This window comes from Verticillium dahliae, genomic scaffold, assembly GCF_000150675.1.
Source record: "Verticillium dahliae VdLs.17 supercont1.8 genomic scaffold, whole genome shotgun sequence".
Taxonomy (NCBI): domain Eukaryota; kingdom Fungi; phylum Ascomycota; class Sordariomycetes; order Glomerellales; family Plectosphaerellaceae; genus Verticillium; species Verticillium dahliae.
Window position 1 is genome coordinate 708,075 of NW_009276927.1, and position 23,968 is coordinate 732,042.

At 57.5% G+C, this 23,968-nt stretch overlaps 8 protein-coding genes across 8 annotated transcripts; 3 read left to right on the forward strand and 5 right to left on the reverse strand.

Moving 5' to 3' along the window:
- Positions 1-727: 727 nt before the first annotated feature.
- VDAG_04782 (oviduct-specific glycoprotein) lies at positions 728-7,022 on the forward strand (the record flags this gene model as incomplete). The annotated part of the gene is made up of 9 exons (XM_009654386.1): positions 728-780; positions 890-1,222; positions 1,674-1,697; positions 1,752-1,902; positions 1,985-2,180; positions 2,238-2,356; positions 2,427-2,632; positions 2,719-5,110; positions 5,190-7,022. The coding sequence occupies 9 exons, from the start codon at positions 728-730 to the stop codon at positions 7,020-7,022; spliced, it is 5,307 nt and encodes a 1,768-aa protein (XP_009652681.1).
- A 165-nt stretch (positions 7,023-7,187) lies between these two features.
- VDAG_04783 (uncharacterized protein) lies at positions 7,188-8,717 on the reverse strand (the record flags this gene model as incomplete). Its single annotated transcript, XM_009654387.1, has 1 exon — positions 7,188-8,717. One exon carries the CDS (start codon positions 8,715-8,717, stop codon positions 7,188-7,190), a length of 1,530 nt encoding a protein of 509 aa, XP_009652682.1.
- A 1,769-nt stretch (positions 8,718-10,486) lies between these two features.
- On the forward strand, positions 10,487-12,515 carry VDAG_04784 (alcohol oxidase; the record flags this gene model as incomplete). The annotated part of the gene is made up of 4 exons (XM_009654388.1): positions 10,487-10,547; positions 10,639-10,982; positions 11,040-11,860; positions 11,921-12,515. The coding sequence occupies 4 exons, from the start codon at positions 10,487-10,489 to the stop codon at positions 12,513-12,515; spliced, it is 1,821 nt and encodes a 606-aa protein (XP_009652683.1).
- A 361-nt stretch (positions 12,516-12,876) lies between these two features.
- Positions 12,877-13,655, reverse strand: VDAG_04785 (hypoxanthine guanine phosphoribosyltransferase; the record flags this gene model as incomplete). Its single annotated transcript, XM_009654389.1, has 2 exons — positions 12,877-13,488; positions 13,617-13,655. The coding sequence occupies 2 exons, from the start codon at positions 13,653-13,655 to the stop codon at positions 12,877-12,879; spliced, it is 651 nt and encodes a 216-aa protein (XP_009652684.1).
- A 584-nt stretch (positions 13,656-14,239) lies between these two features.
- Positions 14,240-14,815, reverse strand: VDAG_04786 (uncharacterized protein; the record flags this gene model as incomplete). Its single annotated transcript, XM_009654390.1, has 2 exons — positions 14,240-14,627; positions 14,694-14,815. 2 exons carry the CDS (start codon positions 14,813-14,815, stop codon positions 14,240-14,242), a joined length of 510 nt encoding a protein of 169 aa, XP_009652685.1.
- A 1,908-nt stretch (positions 14,816-16,723) lies between these two features.
- On the forward strand, positions 16,724-18,490 carry VDAG_04787 (quinate permease; the record flags this gene model as incomplete). Its single annotated transcript, XM_009654391.1, has 4 exons — positions 16,724-16,824; positions 16,879-17,036; positions 17,083-18,046; positions 18,100-18,490. The coding sequence occupies 4 exons, from the start codon at positions 16,724-16,726 to the stop codon at positions 18,488-18,490; spliced, it is 1,614 nt and encodes a 537-aa protein (XP_009652686.1).
- A 615-nt stretch (positions 18,491-19,105) lies between these two features.
- VDAG_04788 (dihydrodipicolinate synthase) lies at positions 19,106-20,177 on the reverse strand (the record flags this gene model as incomplete). The annotated part of the gene is made up of 2 exons (XM_009654392.1): positions 19,106-19,663; positions 19,761-20,177. 2 exons carry the CDS (start codon positions 20,175-20,177, stop codon positions 19,106-19,108), a joined length of 975 nt encoding a protein of 324 aa, XP_009652687.1.
- A 1,369-nt stretch (positions 20,178-21,546) lies between these two features.
- VDAG_04789 (uncharacterized protein) lies at positions 21,547-23,704 on the reverse strand (the record flags this gene model as incomplete). Its single annotated transcript, XM_009654393.1, has 2 exons — positions 21,547-23,230; positions 23,373-23,704. 2 exons carry the CDS (start codon positions 23,702-23,704, stop codon positions 21,547-21,549), a joined length of 2,016 nt encoding a protein of 671 aa, XP_009652688.1.
- Positions 23,705-23,968: the final 264 nt, after the last annotated feature.

The following is a 23,968-nucleotide window of genomic DNA, read 5'->3' on the forward strand; positions in this document are numbered from 1 at the left end:
TGCGTCGTGTGGGAAGTCTGGGAGTTGGAAAGGTCAGTAGTTAAGTGACATGAGTAAACTTGGCGGCATTTACTTCTGCTCAGATCTCCTGCCTCATGGGTTGAGAAACAAAGAATACACTATTCTTGGCGTTTCCGAAACAGATCAACTACCCTAGGTATTCGGGAGTCTCACCAATCACCAGAACAAGGGATGACCAACCCCGCGCCGTGCATCTTGAATGTCTTGCAACTATGTCTGATCTGCTGTCAAAGTACGCCACATCCCATGTCAGACCGGGTGACACCTTCTCAAAATGGATCAAAGATGCGAAGGCGTTGAAACCATGCGCCGTGTGAGCGCCGTAACACGAATCCTGCGAGTCTCTATTCAGCCGGAATCTCACGTCGGCCTCCGTCATCGGCCGGCGCGGAAGGGGAAGCAACTGTTTAGACGGAATTTCTTCGAGATTCTTCAACGTCACTGGTACACGCTGAACCATTTGGGACATACCCGAACGGTCAGCTCGATGACCATTTGCCGTTGTTGGGTGAAGTGACCGGCCTCACCGAGGGCTTCTTTCATCACTGCGTAACCCAAGGAATCCTACCTACCCTGCCAAGTTTCATTTTCGACGAACCATCTGTAGTACTTGCGCAAACTCGCGAATTCATGTCCAAAAGATTTCAGGCCGTGTTAGTGTATGATAATATGACACGATCGCATTTGACGGCGACGCGGCAGCACAATGTGTGGTCCTGTAGAACGCCAAGCGGACAGACAAAACACTCAGAACAACGAGTGAGTAATCGAGATTGGATAGTCTCCTCTACGGTGTTAAGTGGCCGAGGATTCCCGGAATTCCTGAGAATCTCTGACAGGTTGACATTAACCGACTAGTGTGTTTTAGCATTTTCCTCCCATCATCCATATTATTTGAAGTATACGTCTGTTGTGATTTGATTCTTGGCCAAGAAACAGCACCAAGACGGCATGTGGGTACAATATTGGCTTGCCGCGAGGACTTTGCTCCTGTTGATATTGGCTACGACCAGTATCGCGGGAGTTATCAATCCCAATCCTCATGTCGAAGACGTACCACATCAGTCAGGGACCTGCAGAAGCGCCACTCCGTAAATCTCAATGCTCAGGGTACTGAGAATACGCACCCAAAACTCAGGCTTACCGCGCCCATAGGTTTCTGGACTTTTCCGCCAAAATCCGTGGGGACTATGAGCTGCCGGTATGCAGTGTTGTCGATAATCCTGATGACCTTGATCACAAGAATGTAGAGTCCACCAACAGTGTGTCCCCGTTCGAGGAGCAGTCATTGCCATCCCTCTTCGCCAGACAGGTTGTGGGAGGAGACGATTATTCATGTGGCCCCGACCGACCCTGCAAGAACGGCGCATGCTGCCCGAAGAAAACCCTTCAATGTAATTATGGCGAAAAGTATGCCTTCCCAATCCCCTTCTTTTATGCACAGATCAATTCACTAACTTAGAGCCCAGGTACTGTGGAACATCAGGCATTTCGCCCAATGAAGTCTGTTGGTCCAACTGTGATGCTAAAGCAGAATGTGGGAAGAATGCCAAAGTTCCTGGCCAAAAGTGTCTTCTCAACGTCTGCTGTGGAAAGTAAGTGCTGCTTTTTGCGAGGTGCAATTCATCAGCTGACGGCTCTGCGACTTGTAGATGGGGGTTCTGCGGCATGACCGAGTGAGTTGACGAACCTCCCCTTTCCTGTCTCTTGTTGATTGACGCCCGCCGAAGGGACTTTTGCGAAGTCAAGGATAATGGTGCCACCGGTGGCTGCCAGTCCAACTGCAAGCAGCCAGGGCCCAAGCGTAAGGGCTCCAATCAGTTGGATCGCGTTATTGGATATTACGAAGCATGGCGGTATAACTCCGAGTGCCAAGGAATGGTGGGTGATGTCGTTCTTGGAGTTGCGCGTACAGCAAGACCAGATTGAGTGAAAACTGACGAAGTGGCCATACGGCACATAGCCCATGAAAGACATACCCATCAACTCGCTAACCCATCTTTACTTTTCCTTTGCGTTCATCACCCCCAACGAGTACAACATTATTGGGATGGACGGCCTGCCGTCCGAACTCTTCAGCGAATTCACCGACCTGAAAAAAGGCAATCCGAGTCTCAAGATGATCATTGCCATAGGAGGATGGACACATAATGATCCAGGTACGTGCCTTGGATTTCTGCCCTGCGCAGAGACATAAGTTGACAATGGTTACTCAGGCCCCCTCCAGAAGGTATTCAGCGACATGGTCAGCACGAAGAAAAACCGATCGACGTTCATTGAGAACCTGATGGCTTTTCTTCGTCAATATGCGTTTGATGGTGTTGACTTTGACTGGGTATGCACTACCATGCCCGTGGAGCTCGTGATAAAAGTTGGCAGTTGCTGATTCCCATTGAATACAACAGGAATACCCTGGTGCTGACGACAGAGGTGGTGTGCCCGACGACGGCATCAACTTTACCCAGTTCCTCAAGGAGCTGGAAGCAGCAAACAAGAAGCAACCGAAAAGGTATATCGTCTCTTATACTGCTCCGACAAGCTTCTGGTATCTGCGCCACTTTGACCTAAAGTCAATTGAATATGTTGACTTCATCAACGTCATGTCTTATGAGTACGTATAAACCGGCGATGAACACCACGGGGCGAATACTTGGCCAGATCGACTAATCCATGTAGTTTACACGGGGTTTGGGACAGAGACAATCCGATCGGATCTCACATTTACGGACATACAAATCTGACTGAGATGAGCCTGGCGTTTGATTTATTTTGGCGAAACGATGTGTCAGCCGGCAAGTTGAACATGGGTCTTGGGTTCTACGGCCGAGCCTTCCAGCTCGCCGACCCGGCCTGCAATAAACCCGGTTGTGTGTTCAAGGGAGGCGCCAAGAAAGGGGCCTGCAGCGGCGAGTCGGGCATTCTCAGCTATCGCGAGATCATGGAGGTCATTAAGACCAAAAAGCTCAAGCCTGTCCATGACAAAAAGGCCGGCGTCAAGTACATCACCTGGAATACCGACCAGTGGGTGTCGTACGACGACAAGGAGACGTTTAAGCAGAAGAAGGACCTCGCAAAGAAGCTCGGCCTCGGCGGGTTCCTGATCTGGGCCATCGACCAGGACGATGACCAGCTGTCAGCACTCTCGGCCGTGCTCGACCCGAAGCCGCTGGGTGACTTCCGATCCGACAAGGCGGACGACAACTGGACAGGCTCGAATGAGAAGTGCTACGTCTCCAAGTGCGGCAAAGGGTGTAGCCCGGGCGACATCAAGATTACGGAGCAAAAGTGCGACAAGGGCAAGAAGAGCCAGCTCTGCTGCCCGCTCTCGGGCGCCCCCGATCCAAAAGACTGTACATGGCGAGGCGGGCCCAATATCTGCAACGGACGCTGTCACGACGACGAAGTCATGACACATATGAGCAAATGGGGCGGCGGTGCCGACTGCTGGGACGGCAACGCGGCGCATTGCTGTAAGAGCCCTCTCGGCGAGGAGAATTCGTGCTACTGGGGCGGTGTCGCCAAGAAGTGCAAGGCTGGTCATCTGCCGCTGACCTTCTCAGGCACCGTACTCAGCATCCTTGATGATATTGCCGAGGTGATTCTCATGGTCGTCGGCCGCGCCGTTCCCCTTGCAGCGCTCACCGGCCGCGTACTCCTCGAGGTGCTCGATCAGCTGGACCTCGACACAAACAAGCTGTATTGCTGTCCCGAGGATGATGTCGACCGCTGGAAGAATTGCGCCTGGTACGGCAAGCCAGGGAACTGCTTCGACGGCCACTGTCCCGATATGAAGTTTGTGCAGCTCACCGACAGCTATTTCGGCGGCGGCGAGACATGCGGCGGCCAGTTGTCTCGCGTGCGAACCTTCTGCTGCGAGTCGGCCGGCGATCCCCTTTTCCTCCCTGTGCCGCTGGAAAACCTGTTTGAGCACCCGCCAGACGGAGACAGCGTCGACACCGATTTCAGCCTCAAGACGGACGATTCATCAGCTGGCGGCGATGATGACCCTAATGAGGCCGCCTTTCAGTTTGTCGTTCTGGCTTCGCCTGACGAGCTGCAAGTGTCGGTCGACAAGCGCGACGGCTCCCACTGGGATGTCTTTGGTTGCGAAGATGCCGTCACAGAAGGCGAGCATACCGTTAGCATGGTCTGTACCGACTTCTCCGAGAGGAGCAACTGCCACAAGATAGGTCTCGGCCACGGGGTGCCTGGAACCATCCTGCAGATGCCTCCGGGGTGTGGCCCTGGCAAGTACGCCGTCGCGAAGAGCATGGAGCCCGCCGACGGAGAGGACCACGTCAAGCTGCTGCCGCGCCGTCTCGCCCACCTCGCTCCTCGAAAGCCCACGGTCTACTCACTGACGTTTGACTACGACTTTGGCCGTGTCCCGCGCGACCTTGGAAGCACCCAGATGCGCATCGACTTTAGCAATCAGGACGACTACTGGGACACAGTCGTCGCCGGGTCGGTCTCCAAGAAGAAGAGAGACCTCACCAAGCGCACGCTCGCCGACGTGGGCGGCAACCACGTTCGGTGGCTCGAAGAGGAGTTCAGGGACGACTATCACTTTGGCGGGCTCGAGACGCGCGACCTGCACGAACGCTGGTTTGGCACGAGCATCCTGGAGTGGCTCTCGCAGCTTGTCAAGCCTGAGATTAAGCGCGAGTTCATGCACAGATATGATGACACCCTGACAGCCAAGCTCATTGATGAGACGTGGTCCTGTTCCAAGGGCGACATCAGCTACGAAGGCCACTTACTCGCCCAGGCCCTGCTCAAGATCAAGGTCGAGTCCAGCTTTGGCTTTACCCTCATTGTCAACGACCTCAGTCTGCCCCTTGACCTGAGCCAAAGTTACCTCACCTTTTACAACAAGGGCGCCATCACGGGCGTAATCACCCTTGAAGCCGTTGCCAAGGTGTTCTATGAGAAGAAGAGCGTCATATTGAACATTCCCTTCCCCGGCGCCTCGTTTAAGATCCCGGGGATCGCCACCATTGGTCCTCAACTCACGGTAGAGGGCAGCATTGACGCCTCCTTCGCCGTGGCAGGCACTATTGAGACTAAGCTCGAAATTGCCAAGTGGGAGGTATGTTTTCCGTCTCTGTGAGACAGTAATGATGAAGCCTTCATCACTCAAGCTGACGCTCAATGTTTCACGATGGCAGGTCCGACAAGTCGTGCCCGACAACGGCGACGATGCGTACAAGCCCAAGGAGATTGGCAAAGGCGACACGAGCCTCGACCGCACCGGTGACTTCGGAGGCATCAAGAAGCCCGAATTCTACGCCGGCGTCGCCGTTCAGGGCGACGTCACAGCCCGGCTCTCGGCTGCCGCCGAGTTTGGCGTCCGGTTCGCAGACAGGTGGGATGTCGATCCGGCCGCGGCCGCCGTCGTCGGCGAGGCCAGTGTCATGGCCAAGCTGACGGCGGGTGTCTCTACCGATGCCGTCTGCCCCTTCACTTACAGCCTTGACGTCGGTGCTCGTCTGTTTGCCAGAGTCCAGGCGCCCGAGGTCTTTGGTTGGCCCGGTGGCCAGTATGAGCTGACGCCCAAGTGGAACAAGGGCATCATCGAGGCGGGAACCTGTCCTAAGCTGGGCGCTATCCCGTCCAAGAGGGACCTTGATCTCGTTGAATCGGCTGCCAATCTTTCTACGGCCGACAACCCGTCTCTGCAGGGGGACACCAAAGTCGGTGATCACAACAAAGTCGAGCGGCGATCGGGTCCTCTTGCCAAGAGAGGAAGCGTCTACGGCCCGGTACTCAGTCTCCCCGTCGGCAAGTTCTTCTGCCCGCCGTCGAGCGACGACGGCGAGAACGAAAGCAGCTCCTGCCAAGATGTCAAGGCAGCATGGGATCGGGACAAGTACCTCAACGAAGACTACGATGGCATGCGTAGAAGGAAGAGAGAGGTCCCAGAGGACGCTCTTCTTGGCGTCGTCGACGAACAAGATCTGGACGATGTGGAAGGGGAGATCCTGGCGCACCTCGTCGGGAGGTCTGTCAGCAGGAAGCCCATCAAGGCCTGCAGCCTCAAGACGACCTTCAGCTACCCGACAGACGGCTCTCTCGACGGCGACGCCCTCGTCTACGGCTGGGAGCAGCCCGACGTCTGCGGGAGCTACGACTGGGGCGGCCCGCTCGACGCCCGTGTCGCCGGTACGTCCTACCACTCGGAGCACATCCTCGAGGCGCAAATGGTCGTGCAGTTCTTCGCGTACATGGACGAGAAGATGGACTCGGTCGCGAACCCGGACCCGAGCGCCAGCTCCAACAAGAAGGGAATCTCGTTCTGCGAGTACGTCAACGTCATGTTCGACATTGACGCCGTGGCGGCCCCGGGCCTCGACACGGCGCGCGGGTTCGCCGCCACGCTGACGCCGATCAACCACATCGCCGCGCAGTTCCCGACGCACCAGTGGAAGACGGAGGAGTACGTCTCGCTCGGGGCCGTCATCAACACACCCGCCAAGGGGAAGGCCTGGGGCGCGGACGACAACATTATCAACACGTCATCGTGGCTGACGGACAGGCTGCCGACGGCGGCGGGCGCGCGAGCGATGCTCAAGGCAATGCGCTCCCTCGTCGGGTCCCGCGTGTACCACAACGATGGGACCGTATTGGGCATTCTGCGGGCGCAAAAGGCTCGCGTCGGCGCCGTCCTCGACTTGCTCGACAAGACGCTGCTACCGGCGAACCCGCCGCAGGGTTTCACTGCGTGGCCGCAGCAGGGTTACGGATTACGGGCTGAGTGGGACGCGTTCATGAAGGGCGAGTTTCTCCTGATGCAGACCAAGACGATGAAGGTCATTTACGAGTTTATTGGGCCTCTGAAGGAGCAGTGGACGGGCGATGCTGTTAGACAGGCCAACCAAGACCAGCCGGGGGACAGCACGACGGTTCTGGCAACCAAGCAGGGGATCAGGAACCTCATTGATGACATTGAGGCCATGGACGACTACCTGGCGACCATGCCTCCTTGGCAGTCGGCTTTCTGAGTCTTTCCTGGGGAGATGCCTCTGTACAGGGAGGACGTCCTGAAACAGCTGAGGTCGGGTAAAGACAGCGAAGAGATGCAAAGACTGAATGACGGAAATTTAATGCAATGTTACCATTTTGTAACTCATCATGATTGTACCTTGCTCTCTCCCCCACCTGCGTCTCTAAGCAACGCCGTGAGACTTGATCTTTCGTTGTTCCTCAAACGTAAAGTCTAGCCACTCCTGTCGCCCAAGGCCTTCAAACAGGTCCAACACGCTCTGACTTGGTCTCCAGTCACCAATCTGCCACTGAACGACGCCTTCAACAGTGTCCTCGTCGCCACCCTTCGCAGTGAGGTATCGCACGCCCCATCTATGCACGCCGTTCTCAGAATCGTACGGCGCCTCGTCTCCGTACTCTTCGGCCCTGCTGTCAGAGGGACACCACGCCAGGTAGGCAAAGAGCTCGGCGTCCTCGAGAGCGCCCATGTTCTTGACAGCCGAAGCAAAGGCCGACAGCAAGGGCTCGATAGTTTCGGGGCTCGGCTGGGTGCGGAACACGTCGGGGAAGAAATCGACCTCTTCGCCGCCCTCGGGATCCTCGTTCCACTGCTCGTCCACCTCCTCGTCTTCGGTGGTCGTCTGCAGGGGCGGGTAGTGGTCGGCTTTGGAGATGGCGAAGCCCTTGGGGTGGGGACCTTCGCCGCGCGGTCCGACGAAATACCAGCGGCCATCTGGTCGCAGCGGGTGAAACTCGATGGTCAGGCGTCGCAGGTGTGACCACTGCGTCGACGATGGCGCATCAGGGGAGGGGAAGATATGTTCGGTCAGAAAGGCACGGAGGTCGAGCTCCTGCAGCTGGGCTGCCAGCATGCGTAGTCCCACGGACAGGGGGTCCTGCTTGGCTGGTGCTACAAGATCCGGCATGATCAGCGCCTGGTCGTCCTCACAGGCAAGTCCAGGCTGCCAGAACCACAGCCTGGCCTTGGTTAAAGTGGAGGGGACTGGCAGACCCAGAAGCTCTTTCTGCTGCATCACAGCGGCGCCAAACTCGTGACGCGCATCGCGCCAGGGTCCTTCCCAGACGCGTGTGAAGTGGCGCATGGGCCGGCCTGCGGCAGGGAAGGGAAGTCGCTCCCACAACCACGGACAGTCGATCTCTGCCACGCTCGGGAGATGGGCAAGGCATGCGAGGGGAACGTGGAGCGATACAGGTCGGACACGGCTGAAATAGAAGTCCTGGCGAGGCCCGCTCCCTGGCAGAATGCGGAGCTTACGCACAAAGGGCAGGACTGGGAGTGTCTTTGGATCGTGTAGCGTCAGACGGCGAGCGTGGTAGATGAGGTGCTGGCAATGCGGGAAGCGAGTAAAGGACTGGCATCCGACGGTGATTTCGACCTGAACACCCTTTTCCTCGTCCATTTGCGCCAGCCTTGCGTCTGCCAACGAGGCAGCGGGTCTCGCGTGGTAGGCGGCCAACTGTTCGTACAAGGCGTGTAACTGCGCGGAGAAATATGCGCTGACTTCGGTCGTCTCCTCGATAGGCTCACGGCAGGGCAGAGGGTTCTCGTGCGGGTTTTTGAGTAGCGGCATGTCCACATGGAGATGGATGTGGGAGAGCAGGCGGCCATCCTCGGCGTGCTGAGCGGCACTCCTCTGTATCGAAGTTCGAGCGCGGTCATGGACGTCGGGTTCCAGGATGAGGATGGTCATGATGAGTTGAGGAGAGCAGAAGGTCGATCAAGATGGGGAATTTGATGAAGAGATGAAGGAGGATGAAGTGGTTGGAGAGGTTTGTGGATGCAATCTGTGCAATCTGTTCGAATAGGCACCCACCGGCGTTGGCGTTGTCTGGCAGGAAGGAGCATTGCACAAATCCTGGACCCACCGCCGTCCAAGTATCACGACGTTTTCCTCGCCAGTGTACAACATCACACGACCAAGGCAAATACCTGTGGCAGCCCTTTTCCATCGACTTTGGCACACATGTATCGTATGCCTGCTGTGAGACAATCTTCAGCTTCTACCTATGGGAAACATTTTCTCCTGACCCGTTTTGAGGTCGAGACACCCGAATTCTGAGAATCTTGCCTGATACTCTCTCAGTCCCGGATACCTGGAGATGAGTAGAACGAACTGGCGCCATCTGGCACCCCCAAAGCTCGAGCGACAACTGCATCAGATGGCGAGGAGCGGATAAGGGCAGCAAAGGAAAAGCGTTCGGGCCTCGGATGCTACTGGCGATGCGGGACTCGCCAGTGACAGCAAAGAGGACAAATGGCGAGATCAAGCCTGTTTGCTTGCAAGTTGTCATCAGTAAGCAGGAAGCCTCTGCCTGAGCCGTGTCGCCTCTGGCATGAATGTCTGACACACTTTAGAAAGCTGTACTCCTCGCAGTTCGTCCTGAGCTGCCCCCTACCGGGAATGACGCCATTCGACTTGACACCTGAATGGCATCATACAGAAATGATTCTTCACGCACCTGTGATATGGGGAGCGCATGGCTATGCACATTGGTTCACAAACGGCTCAGATCGCGCACTCGAGGTTGGCGGAGAGGTCATATAGGGGAGGGCACAGCACGGCAGTGGCCATTACCAAACATCACTCGATGCTTCGAAGATGCGCGCAAGCTGTGTCAAGCGGTTCTGAAAACAACCGAGGGTACAAGCGACCACTCGGGCTGTGACAGCTTCATACAAAAAGAATCTCCTACACGGCCCTATCACTCCTATGTGGTCGCAGCATCGGCGTTTACGGATTGTAGGGTCCACTGACTCAGGCTACAGCGACTCGTGAGCTTTGGACTTTGGGCACGCCTCACTCTTACGAAAGAGGGTTGAGCGGACGAGGGGAGCCATGCGATACGTCTCCCCTTCGACGCCTCCTTCTCGAAACCCCTAAGCAACGAAGAAGAAGCACGCCAAAGGCCAGACCTGCTGCGGAAAGCGACCGCGCTGGGTGCACCAACCCCGCATATCCTTGACAGAGGCGGCCTAGCTTAAAGGACATGAACCGTGTTAGCGTCGCTGGCGGCCCCCCATTAGCAAAAGCAACAGAGGGGAGGCAACGTCGAGCCAGCCCTGGACCTCGAAACGAGATGCCCTCCCCATACCCCAGATTGCGGGGAAGTCGGAGATAAGCAGGACACTATTGAACCCCCGTGGATGCGACGGGCAGTTCTCGTCCCAGCTGCGCCATGTTATCGCCGAAGCGATGACCCTTCGACAGCCAAGAGCCGGTTCCAGAGCGTGGGGATCGTTGCACATGGTCCCCTCTAGTTTCGTAAGAGGCAACGCGGGGAGGGGAAAAGGGAGGACAAGGCATGGCGTGCGTACGTTGAGACTCGCCAGCTTTTAAGCAGAACAGTTCCACGGGCATCTCCAACGCGTCTCCCTCTTCTCTTTTTCTTTCTCATCCAGGCTCATGTCCGAAGCGAAATCGATCGCTGCCTAGAAGCCTGTCACTCATATCGTCTCACAATGGGCGTGTACACGAAGCTTGCCGATGACATCGATGAGGTCGATGTCATCATTGCCGGAGGTACGCGTGGGCAGTTCTTCATGTCGTCCTCACTTGTAATGGTTTGCCATCGACGAGGTAGCACATACTGACTTTGAAATTCCCACTACAGGAGGCACTGCGGCATGTGTCGTGGCAGGCCGCCTGGCTGAAGCCGACCCGAATCTGTCGATTCTGGTAATTGAAGGCGGCCAGGACAACCGCGGCGTGTCCAATATTGAGAACCCCGCCTTCTTCCTGGACCACCTGCTGCCCACGAGCAAGACTGCCATTTTCTACAAGGGCAACAAATCGGAGAAATGTGCCGGACGCGAGGTCATTGTTCCTTCCGGCGGTGTCCTCGGCGGCGGATCCTCCATCAACTTTATGATGTACACGCGTGCTCAGCGTTCGGATTTCGACTCGTGGAAGAGCCCTGGATGGTCCGCTGATGAGATACTGCCATTTCTCAAGAAGGTGACGTCCCACCCGGTTTCTCGTTAGATTAGAAAGCAAGCTCACACTCTTCGAAAGCTCGAAACATATCACGGCCCGGGCGACAAGAGCCGTCATGGTGACAGCGGCCCCGTGCACATCTCCAGCGGCACGTTCCGCTCCGAGTTCTCGGAGAATGAATTCATCAAGGCCATGGGCGAGGTGGGCTGGCCTGAGATCAAGGACCTCCAGACCCTGGACACCAACAACGGCGTCGAGCGATGGCTCCGCTATGTCAGCCCCGAGGGCAAGCGACAAGATTCTGCCCGCGTCCATCTCCACGACAAGATGGACAATGACAAGTATCCCAACCTCCACATTCTCACCGAATCCAAAGTCGTCCGCGTCCTGCTCGACGACGACAAGCGAGCGGTGGGCGTCGAGTACACGCCGAACCCAGACTTCCAGGCCGTGCTGGAGACGACGAAACATCCCAAGAAGCAGGTCAGGGCGCGCAAGCTCGTCGTCGTCTCCTGCGGCGCCTGCGGCACGCCACCTGTTCTCGAACGGTCTGGCCTCGGCGACCCTGAGATTCTGAAAAGGGCCGGCGTGGACGTCAAGGTCGACCTGCCGGGTGTCGGCCGCGACTACCAAGACCACCAGCTGATTCTGTACCCGTACCTCTCGAGCCTGCAAGAGCACGAGACCATCGACGGCATCCTGCGCAATCCGGACAAGCGGCAGGAGCTCATCGACAAGAAGGACCCCCGCGTTGGCTGGAACGCGATCGACATAGCGTCCAAGCTGCGCCCCTCGGACGACGACGTCGCGGCGCTGGGTCCCGACTTCCAGGACGCCTGGGACAATGACTTTAAGAATGCGCCCGACAGGCCGCTCATGCTGATGGGCCTCGTTTCATGGTGAGTTCGCGAACCATTTTTTTCACTTTTGCCGTGCCCCTCGCTCACCGCAGAACAAAGCTTCCTCGGCGATCCGGCGAGCGTGCCCGAGGCCGGCTACGTCACGGTCGGCACGTACACGGCGTACCCGTACTCGCGCGGCCACATGCACATCACGGGCCCCGACGTCTCCGACGCGCTCGACTTTGACCCGGGCTACCTCAGCGACGCCCGCGGCATCGACCTGAAGAAACAGCTCTGGGCCTACAAGAAGCAGCGCGAGATCATGCGCCGCACGGCCATGTTCCGCGGCGAGCTCGCGGCCGGACACCCCGCGTTCGCCGAGGGGTCTGCTGCCGCCTGCGCGGCGGTCGAGGGCGCCCTCGGCGACGTCAAGGACATTGAGTACTCGGCCGACGACGACCGGGCGATCGAGCAGTGGATTCGCGAGAATGTCGGCACGACGTGGCACTCGCTTGCCACGGCCAAGATGGCGCCGCGGGAGGAGAACGGCGTTGTGGACCAGGACCTGAATGTCTGGGGGACCAAGGGGCTCAAGATTGCCGACCTGAGCATCCCGCCCGCGAACGTCGGCGCCAACACCAACAACACGGCGCTGGTCGTCGGTGAAAAGGCGGCCGACATCATCATCAGGGAGCTGGGACTCAGCGCGTGAGTGGGTATAGGCCAAGGGGGTGTATCAGTAATAGTCCGGTAGTTTTAGTCTTGCGCACGGGAGTGCTTTCAATGTAGCGTCACGAATCACTTGTTTCAAAGCACGTTGTACGGCGGCCTCGCTTGTCCACCAGTTGAAATTCCTTGCATGTCATGTATTCATGGTTCGTCGGCAGGGTACGCAACGTATGCATGCCCCGCCGTCAACCTCAGCCAGGAGAGGGCGTGCCTCGCACTGAATAACAGGCACTCTCCTCGCCCCCCAAATTGGTATCGCCTTCCCCCCTCCCCTAAGCAACGATAGCCCCCCCCCAAAGACCGGTGTCGTCCCCATCCATCCCTCCCCCAAAGCCCGCAAAGCTTTATTTCGCCTGCTTGCTGAGGGCGCTGGCGGCCTGGCGGTCGTGCTCGTCAATGTCCTCGGCCTCCCAGGGGTAGTTGATCCAGGCGTCGCCGACGGTGCGGGCGGCGAGGTAGCGGCCGTTGTCGAGCATCTCGGCGGGCAGGGTGCCTTTCTTCTGCTTGTCCTTGTTGTGGAGCACAAAGATGCTGAACTGGGTCTTCTCGTCGGTGCCGAGGCGGCGGCGCGCGGCCTCGACGTCCTTCTCGAGCTCCTTGACGGCGTACTCGAGCGTCGTGCGCGTGTCGTCGACCTCGTCGACGATGAGCACGCGCTTGCCCACGAGGTTCTCCATCTCGCCGAGGGCCGTCAGGTCGAGCCACTGCGTGCGCGTCACGCGCGTGCCGGGCACCTCGGGCACGCCGGGCGTCTCGGTGCCGGCCAGGGTTTCGGGCAGCGACTCGTACAGGGAGAGGCCGATGGCCTGGATGGGGATGTTGGGGCTGCCGGGCTGGCGGAGGAAGGAGCGCAGGATGCGGGCGGGGACGTAGCCGCCGCCGCCAATGGCGATCATGAGATGGGGCTTGAAGTTGGCGAGGATCTCGGCAGCCGACTCCTGGCAGAGCTTGTGCACCTGTTTTCCTCGTGTCAGCCGGGGCTGTCTGTTCAGGGGTGAGGATGGAAAGCATCCCCGAGGTTCAACAGGACGCGGGTTGCTGCATAAGCACTGTCGCACAAGAGAGGGTGAGGGGCAGCACATACGTCGTTGTAGGTGACGTAGATCTTCTCGATTTCGGCCATCTTGATGGTGTTGGTGGTGTACGAGGCGTACGAGCTACGGTGTTGAGGGTATCGCGGAAGGGGAGGAAGGCTGAAGCAAGGAGGCAGAAAAAATGTGGATGGAAATCACCAGAGGAAAAGGAGAAGAAGAGAAAAGAAGAAGGCTGCCAGAATCGTGATCACCATGTCACCCCGCCTGCCCGCCTCGATCGAAGTTTTTTTTCCCAACTGCCCCGCGCTAGGCTGCGCGACACCCAAAATGCCCCTCCAACGTGGTGCACATGCATCGGAATCCGCCGATGGCTGCGGAAGCACGTGATGCCCTTCCAGCGGAGTGTCCGCTGTAGATGCACCAAGGAAGCGCTGTCCGCTGTAACTGCACCAAGGAAGCGCTGTAATGCTGCGCTGGAGAGGGGTTTCTGACGTCATAGTAGCCACCAAGCACTGCATCCATCACTCAAATCACACGCAATTGAGGACTGTGTTCAACAATACTGCGCTGGAATCTATCAGTAAAGCTAAAAACTAACTGCAAGAACGCTTGTCAAGCAAGGCAACATCTTGGGCGTCATATCTCCCCGACATCCACCTTATCTTGTCCCGACTTAAATCCCAGGCGATGGGCTCTCCGCATGGGCGGCTTGACCCTCGTTCTTGGCATCTTTTTCATCTGCGGGACAATCCGGCGACGCCTCGACGTGTAGTGCCCTGGGCGCCTTTCCGCTGTCGTTCAACTTCATGATCTCCCTGAGCCTCACTGGCAGCTTTGTTCTTTCGTAGGAGGTGCGCGCTCTATCATTCAGCCATGCATGGAATGGCGGCCTTCGAGCCATGAAGAAACCTGGCTCCGGACACGCCGGTGGCCCTGCCGTGCGCATGCGCCAGAATCGATAAACAGTCGAATCCACGGTGATCTGTAGTGGACTTTTGATACGAGGAACGTCGACGTTGACATGGCCAGCGTCGTCCTCTGCTGCCTCTGATTGTTCAGGGCTGTCTGTTGCTGTCGGGCATTCTGTCGCCTTTGATGCGTGAGCCGCGTTGGCCGCAATGACCTACTCGCGGGTGCGCTTCATTTTGACGGTCCAGGTCGGGGACTCGAAGTTGGCTTCGGCGTATGCCTTGATGAAGGCCAGAGTGCCGATGTAGTATGAGCCGGTGCTACGTGGTGATGGATCCATGTTGTCGACGATAATGTGCGGACACGATTCGTAGGAGATTTTGAGGATGGTTCAGGGATATCAATATCCTGATGAAGTAGCGAATATCGGCTGCACTGGATGGCTCAATGATGGTGCAAAGTTATCGTGGGCCAGGTAGGTGAGGCCTTATGTAGACACTCGTCGGCGTGGTCGGTTACACTCTGATGGGCTGGGGAAAGTGCGCCTGCTGTGCACCTGCTGTGGTCACAATTTGCTGTGGCCAAGGGTCCATCACCTCATCGCCCCTGACCTCCATCATTGCAGGGAATGGACATGATGGTCATGCTTTCTCATCATCCATGCCCGGCATTTGCAGTGAACCCCAGCAGGTCCAAAATGCAGTGAACGACCACACCCCTGAAAAGAAGACTCCGAAGAAGCTGCATCGCATTTCCCCCAGACAAGGCATAGCAACGAACCTAGCTCTATTTCCAATATCTGTCGTCTTCGGTCCAGAATGCCTTCGTGCATCTCATACCGTCTAGAGCCAACAGTAGGTTCAACACCAAGCCGTGAAGCATCCGAAGACAGCCAAAGCAACCAGGTGTAATTGCAGTCCAATGGAAGCATTGAACCGGACGCCGGACGTTCATTCTTGGAACAGTATGGAGTGCTGAAAACTGACTGACAAGAGGCCTGACAGACGAGGACCTACGATCGAGCTTGCCGAAAGACACTAGACTCATACGACCCGAGCCAAAACCACGGCCACACGCTTCAAGCAACAGAGGGCGGCGTAAGATCCGACACCGCGTGCGAGAACCGAAGAATGACGCCGAGCCGACATCACATAGCCGTCTGTCGAGGTTCCGATCACAGATCATCGAAACGACAGAAGACGACCAAGTTGATGACACATGAAAAAACCCATGATGTTGCTTCATTGCGGAACTACCATCAGGCAATGTCGATGGGGCTGAAATGGGTCGGCACCGCGTCGCCCCAGAACCTTGCCGTCCCAATTGACGAAGCGACCCAGAGCCTCGGAACCCATCCCACGTGTTGATGCGACGCCATCTGCCCCAGAGGTGACCTGACTTGAAGGGGAGCGGAAGCCATTTATTCGGGGGTTGGCCGTCAGGTGTTCTTCCTGTCCCGAGACCACCATTCCAGATGCCGCCGTCGTCGTCTGCTAGCGCGGCGCCGATGTTTTGACCAAAAGCCCTGCAGCCGCCTGCTTCCTCTTGACCCAATCGCGACGTCTGCTCGCGACGGTCGGCTCGCTTCTCGGCTCCGATCGCCTTACAGGAGGGAACGAGACGGGGCCAGCGTCGTGCACATGGTGGGGGTTCGGCCCTCAGAACACCGGGGCACCGAGTCAAGCGGCGCGGCAGCACCAGGTTCATGCCAAGTTTGTCGCCTTTGGCCTCCCTGTGGGCGTGGGACAATCTTCCCACCAACGACGTCGGCATCGGCTTTGCAGTATGGAGCATGACTCTATCCCCAGATCAGCCTCCGCCTTGCCCACTTGGACGAGCCCGATGCACGTCCCCCTCACTCCCCGGAGCTCCACGATCCATCAACCATCCCCCATTGTCACCCCCTCGCCTCTCAAACCACCCCTGTCGGTCGCCGTCGCAGTGCTCGCGCGCCGCTCGCCTGACAAGACACATTGACGACGTGGGTTGGCAGTTCCCCAGACTTTCCCTAATTCTTTATGATCGCCTTCGGGTGGGGTTCGGGAGGATAAGTATCCCAGGACAACCTCACCACCAGTCTTGTTTTCTTGGGATTCCTCTTCACTCCTCTCGTCATTAGCAATTACGACATCGAACGGGACAGTCATCTCTCGGAGGTCTCCAGCCGAGAATATCCAGTCGACATCATCGTCAGAGCATTGCGGATAAACGCCAGCTCCACAACCGCTTTTCCGTCAACGAAGCGACCATGGGTGGTCTCAAAGCTGTCGAGGATCGGCCGACGCCGAAGGAGGTCTACAATTGGCGTCTGTACACAGAGGCGTCCATTATTGCCATGGGCTCGTTGCTGTATGTGACGGCTGTCTTTCGAACAGTGACCGCCAGATACTGACGCGACTGCAGGTTCGGCTATGACTCCGCCTTTATTGGCACGACCATTGCCCGCGCCGGCTTCAAGGACGACTTTGGCATCACAGACGCCAACAAGTCCGGCATCAGCTCGAACATTACGTCTGCATTCCAAGCGGGTGCCCTCGGTGGTGCCTTGATGTGCTTCTTCAGTAGGCTGATCCACTCTATACTTTCGAACTGTCACTAATGTTGCAGTTACCGAGTATATCGGCCGTAAGTGGGCGCTCATCATCGCCAACCTTGTCTTTATTGCTGGCGCTGTCCCGATGGTCGCCGCTACCACCGACTTGGCCAATATCTATGCTGGCCGTGCTCTTACCGGCTGGGGTTGCGGCGTTATCACTGCTACAGTCCCATCCTATATTGCCGAGCTCTCTATCTCTTCAATCCGCGGTATCCTCACAGGCCTTTTCGAAGTTACATATCAGACAGGATCCCTCGTCGGCTTCTGGATTAACTACGGCGTCAACCAGAACATGGACCCAAACAGCCGCGCAGCTTGGCGCGTTCCTATGGCCGTTCAGCTCATCCCCGCCGGCTTCCTTCTTGTTGGAGGCTTCTTCCTACACGAGTCCCCGCTGTGGCTCTTCAAGAAGGGCCGTATCGCCGAAGCCGAGAAGGCCCTCGTAGCCCTGCGCCACCTCCCCATGGACCACCAATACATGCAGGAAGAGGTTGCTATCATCAACACCCGTCTCTCCGAAGAAGCTGATGTTGCTGCGAAGTATGGTACTGGCTTCTGGGCCTATATCCGCGGCTGCCTGGCCGAACTAAGCCGCAAGGGCATGTGGAACCGTCTACTGCTCGTTTTCTGCTCCTTCTCGCTTCAGAACATGTCGGGCGCAGCAGCCATCAACTACTACTCGCCCATGCTGTTCGGGTCTATTGGTATCAAGGACGTCGCTCTATACACTGGTATCTATGGCCTTGTTAAGGCTGTCGCGTCGATCATCTTCTATGGAGCTCTTATCGACATTTGGGGACGTCGCAATCCCACGATCATCTCCTCGCTCGCCTGTTCGCTCTGCCTGTGGTTCGTCGGCGCCTACGTCAAGGTTGGCAACCCTGCGCCGATTATCGCGGCCGGCAATGAGCTCTCTGCGTCGAACGCCGCTGGTGGAAAGGCCGCTACAGCTGCCATCATGATCTACTCTGTGTTGTAAGTGGTCTGGAGCCTCTATCTTATTGTTGTATCATCTAACCTCTTTTCAGCTGGTCTTTCGGTTTGAACGGTATCCCCTGGATTGTGTCCGCCGAAATCTTCCCCGGTGCGCTGCGCAACCTGACCGGAACTTTCGCCGCCTTCACTCAGTGGATGATTCAGTTCATCATCACCAAGGCACTTCCGTACATCTTTGAGTCGCTCGACTTTGGCGTCTGGTTCTTCTTTGCCTGCTGGATGCTTACCGCCACTCTCTGGGCGTACTTCTTCCTGCCCGAGACCAAGGGCGTCACCCTCGAGCAGATGGACGTGCTGTTTGGGTACGAGGGTGATCGTCGGGCCCAGGGCATTGTGCAGACACCGCTGGCCAAGGAGGATGCGGTCAGCATTGAGGAGGGAGTTGGCAAGCCTGGAATGACAGACCACACCGAGAGGGCTTGATGGTTGTTTTAGAGGCCACCAGGAGGAATAGGTACTGGGATGCACAGTATGGAGTGCTTCGGCAGTATCGTCCAATCAAGTAATTATTGAGAGTTTGTTGAATCGTGTGTTCGCGGATTTTTCGAGTGTAGTTTTATGTCGTGAATCAAGACACCTTTCGTTTCGACATGACCAGGCTGCACTAGCAAATAGGTATCTTGATGCAGTTCCTACTTTCATAGAGAATCAAGAACTCGTTCTCGGAAATCAGAACTTGACCTCTCAGATCCTGTCACGGGGGTCAGGTTAAGTCACGGCTTCAACAGGCCGCGGTACCAGAGAGCGACGAGCTCCGTGTCGGGCTTTCCAATGCCAGGCGTGCTCTGCAGGTTCGATTTCCAAATCGCAAGATCTGCACTCCTTCGCAAAGGAAAGATGTCATCAAGTCATGAATCACAGGAATTCTACTTCAATTTAACAGATGACTTCTTCGGAGCTCGGCCATTTAGTTTCCACACCCGACGTCAGGCTCGTCGTTTTCCTAACCACACAGATCACCATAAACGAGCAGCTAGTCCAGTCTTCCAATTCCAGCAATGCCATTGATCTACAGCATCCAGTCCTACTCTATCCAATCTACGCAATCACCCTCTTGCCGAGCTTCTCCTCCTCAACAGCCAACGCGCCGACAACGTCCCGGATCCAAGCCTGCTTCTTCGCGTCCTCGTACCGCGGGTACGGCCGCCGGCAGTGCGCCCTCTCGGGGCCATACCCCCGCAGTGCGGCGACGACCCATTTCGTGCCGTTGATGCCGCCCTTGGCGAACCCCCACTCGGCCCTGGCCAGCGCGAGCTGCAGGCGCGTGGCCTCGGCCGTGTCGCCGGCGACGTAGCGGTCGTAGACGGCGGCGCAGGCGCGGGGGTACAGGTTCGCGACGCCCGTGACGACGCCTGTGGCGCCGACGCTGAGGCCCGGCACGAGCCAGTCGGACTGGCCGGTGAGGGCGAAGAAGTCGGTCGGGGCAAACTCGGCGGCGATGCGCGACACCTTGGCGATGCCGCCGCAGGTGAGCTTGCAGCCGACTATGTTGGGGTGGGCGCCGAGGCGGGAAAACATGTCCGAGTTGACGTCGAGGCCGGCGACGACGCCGGGGAAGTTGTAGATCATGATAGGGAGGGGCGAGGCCGTGGCGAGCTGGATGCGTCAGCGCGTGCTTCTTTTGCCACATGACACGCTTCGGGTGCGCCCATGCGCGCTCGCCGGCAAGAGTCGCGGACAACAGAAGTCTTACCTCTTCAAAGAAGGCGCAGATGGCGTCGGCGTCCATGGCAAAGTGGAAGTAGCTCGGCACGAGCACGAGGAGGTAGTCGGCGCCAGCCTCAGCGGCAATCTTGGTCTCGGCGACAACGTCGCGAGTGCAGTGGCCCGAGGTGCCCATGGTGATGACAAGATCAGGTCGACCCTGTTGGACGGCGACTTCGCGGGTCAGGCGAAGCAGACGGGCCTTCTCGTCGGAGGAGAGCGTCACGGCCTCGCCGTTGGTGCCGGCAATGACAACGCCCTCGAGGCCGGCAGAGATGACGAATTCAAGGTGCTCACGCTGGAGCTCCCAGTCGATCTCCTGGTCGGCGCCATCTTTGAACCACGTCAGGCAGGGAACATGGACGCCCGTCAGAGGCGTCTTCTTCGTTGTCGGAACAGACCCCATCGTAATGTCGGTGTCGTGCGCGGGTTCGTGAGAAGTAGCGGGGGGGGAGGGGGGGGGGACACTGAACAGGTTCTCGGACGGGCGTCAAGGGACTACACAGAGCAAGGGAAAATGCAGGAAGAATGTGAATCAAGTTGAATCAAGTCCAGAGAAACAAAGACGCGACGAGAGAAAGTAAAGTAATGTACGTCCGACAAGATGGAAGCTCCTACTTGACTCGAGTCGACGGGATCCTTTCGCCACGACCGGTCCGACATGTAACGTCTTTCCATTCACCCCACGTCGGTGACCCGCGACTCGACTCGACGACGCGACGGCCCCGACGGAGCGACTCGTCGAAGTATGCTGTCAGCAGCTCTCCTCCCCGCTCGTCCCCCGCCCTGTGCTTGCACGCGACGCGAACAAGGGCACCATAATTGACCGAATGCTGAGCTCGCTGTGGGGAGCCGGTTGATGGAGGGGTTGAGGGGTAATGGGACAGCTCCAGCCAAAGCTGTCAACGAACTTGTATGATGGTGCCGGAATCTGGAGTCGCACCTCACATGCGATCGGTAGTGAGCAGAAACGGGTTAGCAGCGGGGCGGCAGTCGACGTGTGGGTGTCAAGGCCCACGAATCGGGTCTCGATGCGACCGTCTCCGACCCGAGCTCGTCGCATGTTGCAGGGGTGCGTCCGACGAGATTGAGCCCCGATGACATGACGCTCCGAGCTCCGCGATCTGCGGCAAACGACTTGAATGCGGAGACACCTGGAGGAAAGACGCTAGATATGGTTGGCGATGTCGTGGCTGCATCATCAGGACGCGGCATACCCCATCCCAGCCGTGCCGGCTGGGCTGCTACCATGGTGCACTTCGTCGGCCTACCATTTCGATGGGCCTCTGTCTGGTCTGAAGTGCCCGAAGAACGCCTTGTCTGAGATTGTGTCGAGGGCCTGATGCCCGACCAGGGTGTCAGATTCTGTTTGCAGATGTCGGCCCGCAAGGTGATGCAGATAGCTTGTCGGTGCAGTCCGATGAGCCAGTGCCAATCGTACCCATCATCAGTATGATACTTCGCGGGGCTCAAGTCCAAGTCCGAATGACGATCATCCTCGGTCATGGCACCCGATGAGACGCGCATAATGCTGTGAGCAGCGTGCGAGGGATTTCTTGATACCGGGTAATACGGCCCGCTCCCGGCCGTGCAGATGTCAATTCGCATAAATGACAACATGTGTCCCATCCCGAAGTCGTGGCCTCCTGACGCGGCGGGCATGGAAAATCAACTCCTTTACAACGCCCAATGCCGATGGCCCTGTGGTCCCTCGCCTCCCGAGATCCTCATTGCCGTACCCCCCAGCCGCAGATCGAACGAGTGCTCAGGTTCCGCTAAACAATCGCAAACGACGAGTTGAAAACAGCAATCATGACTGAGCGAATGTCCATCCGCATCTTGGCCGCATCCTGGCGAGTCTGGACCTCTTCGAGAACTTGCGCCGTGATCCTCGCGTTGCCAGCAACCTTCTCCATCCGCAAGATCTGCGTCTTGATCCATGCTTTCTCATCCGGGTCCTGCTCTTCCACGCCCAGCATCAACAGAGGCCAGAGCATATTGACAGGCAGCGCGTCATCTACAGAGAGGCCGTTGACGAGTTGGCGCGCCAGCTGACGGATGTTGATGAGAGCATCGAGAGTGTCCCTTGTCAGGGGTAGGGTCTTGTATGCCACGCGATGCAGATGGACCTTGCTGGCGTAGTAGTTGGATAAGTAAGTGCGGAAAGATCTTGTGATGGCGAAGGCGAGATGGGCCGAGATGTGTCTCTCCGTGAGCTTCCCTGCAACGGCGTAATCCATGAGCGGAGGCCTCTGATCGTATAATGTCCGCAGGTCCGTTGCAATGCCAGCAGCGATATTCATGACCTCCGTTTCGTCCTCCACCGTGCCTCGGGAGCGATGCCACGGATCAATCTTGGAGATACGGCCCATAAAGCTCTGTACCTTCTGATAGAAGACAATGCCTGGTTGGTAGAGAACTTGAAAGAGGACAGCTTCAATATCACCATCGACAAGGTCATCTTTTGGTCCATCTTCTCCATCACCCTCAAAACTTGCCGGAGAGGCGTCAAACAGCATCAGCTCGTCGTCTTGAGCCAGAAAGAGACCGTCACCTCCACCAGACACGGCTCGGCCGTCGAGAATGCGGAACCACAAGAAAAACTGCTTCTCAACCGAGACGATGCCGCTCTTGTTCGCTTCTCGGAAGATCAGATACGCTCGCTTGAGGTGCAAATGAGCTGCCTCGAGCCTGCTTTCCACAATGTCGACGTAGGCCAGAAAGAAGAGAGAGATCAGCAGATGCTCTCTGTACTGGCTATGCTCGGTCAGAGAGGCCATGTCGAACGCGGCAAGCTCGGCGACGGCGCTTTCGTAATGGCCCTGATGAACAGCAGCCCATGGCCCTTCGGAGCGAACAATGAGGACATTAGAGAAGGCGAGTATCGCACAGCGCACCATTCTCGAGACACGGGCCATCTCAACTACGACGTGGCGCATGGCCAGCCACTTCTTCTGGGTCTCAACCTCGGCGAGCAATGGTGGATTGTTCGAGCGAGCAAAAAAGTCAAACAGACGATCGTCGTCACCGCCTGCTGGTGGCAGCAGCTGTAGTGGTTGGTGTTCCTGCTGGACAGCGCCCATGGTGTCAAATTTGTCGATGCCCGCTGATTCCAGGGAAGCGCTCATGGAGCCTCGATCCGGTGGCGGAAAGGGCATGACAGCATTGGCTGTTGTCAGCAGAGGACTGACCTGCTGCCAAAAGTCGCCCGAGTCCCACATGAAGCTCGCATAATCAAACACCTCATCGACGGCATGGCCCGGCAGAGAGCCAGGAGCATTGGGTGAGCTATCCGTGGCAGGAGAAGGAGGAACGGGACTGGTGACCGAGCCGCTCACGGCAGTCATCTGCCTTCTCTGCTGGCTGATGCTGGACTGGGGACGCCACTTGCACTCGAGGTTGAGTCGCTCGCAGTGGGAGCATCTGGGTCGCTGTTCATCACACTTGACCTTGCGGCGTCTGGGAGAGTCAGCGTGTGCGAGAGTGTGCTGAGCGGAGCAAGAGTAGACAGTCCAAGAGGCATTAATGAGATGATCAAAGCATCAACGAAAAGCAAGGGATGCAGGGCTGAGACAGCAAGAGACAGCAGCCGTTGACTCACTTGCATGTCAGACAGCCCTCGCGCGATCGGATGAATCGCCTGCCCGAGGAGGAAGGACCCGGACGCGAGGGCACGGCGGATGTGGAGGAACCGTTGGCTGTACCGATGGATTGGCTTTGATGGGGAACTGGCAGCTGGAGGAGTTGAGGTGTTGGCGTTTGCGTCAGGGGGTGAAGGCTAGGGGCTGCGCCTGCGCCTGTGCTTGTGCCTGTACTGGTGACGGTGCCGGTGCCGGTGCCGGTGCTGGCAGTGCTGGCGACGCTGGCAACGTTGATGCTGCCGCTGCCGCTGCCGCTGCCACTGCCGCTGCCATTGCCATTGGCGTCTTGCATGGCGACGATGCTGCGTCGTCGCGCGAAGCGGAGTGAATGCGGGTGTTGTCGCTATGGGGGCAGATGCATGATCTTGGGAATCGTTGTCGTGTTGGAGATGGGTCAGAGGCCGAAGCTTAGACTCGGGGCAAAGACTGGAGAATTTCTGAGGAGACGACCCTGACGGGAGTGTGACTCTGGAGAAATCGGCCCATGTTTTGCGGGGAAGCAGCGACCCAGACCAGGCACCACCATAGTCCGAATAAAGAAGGAAGAAGCCAGGAC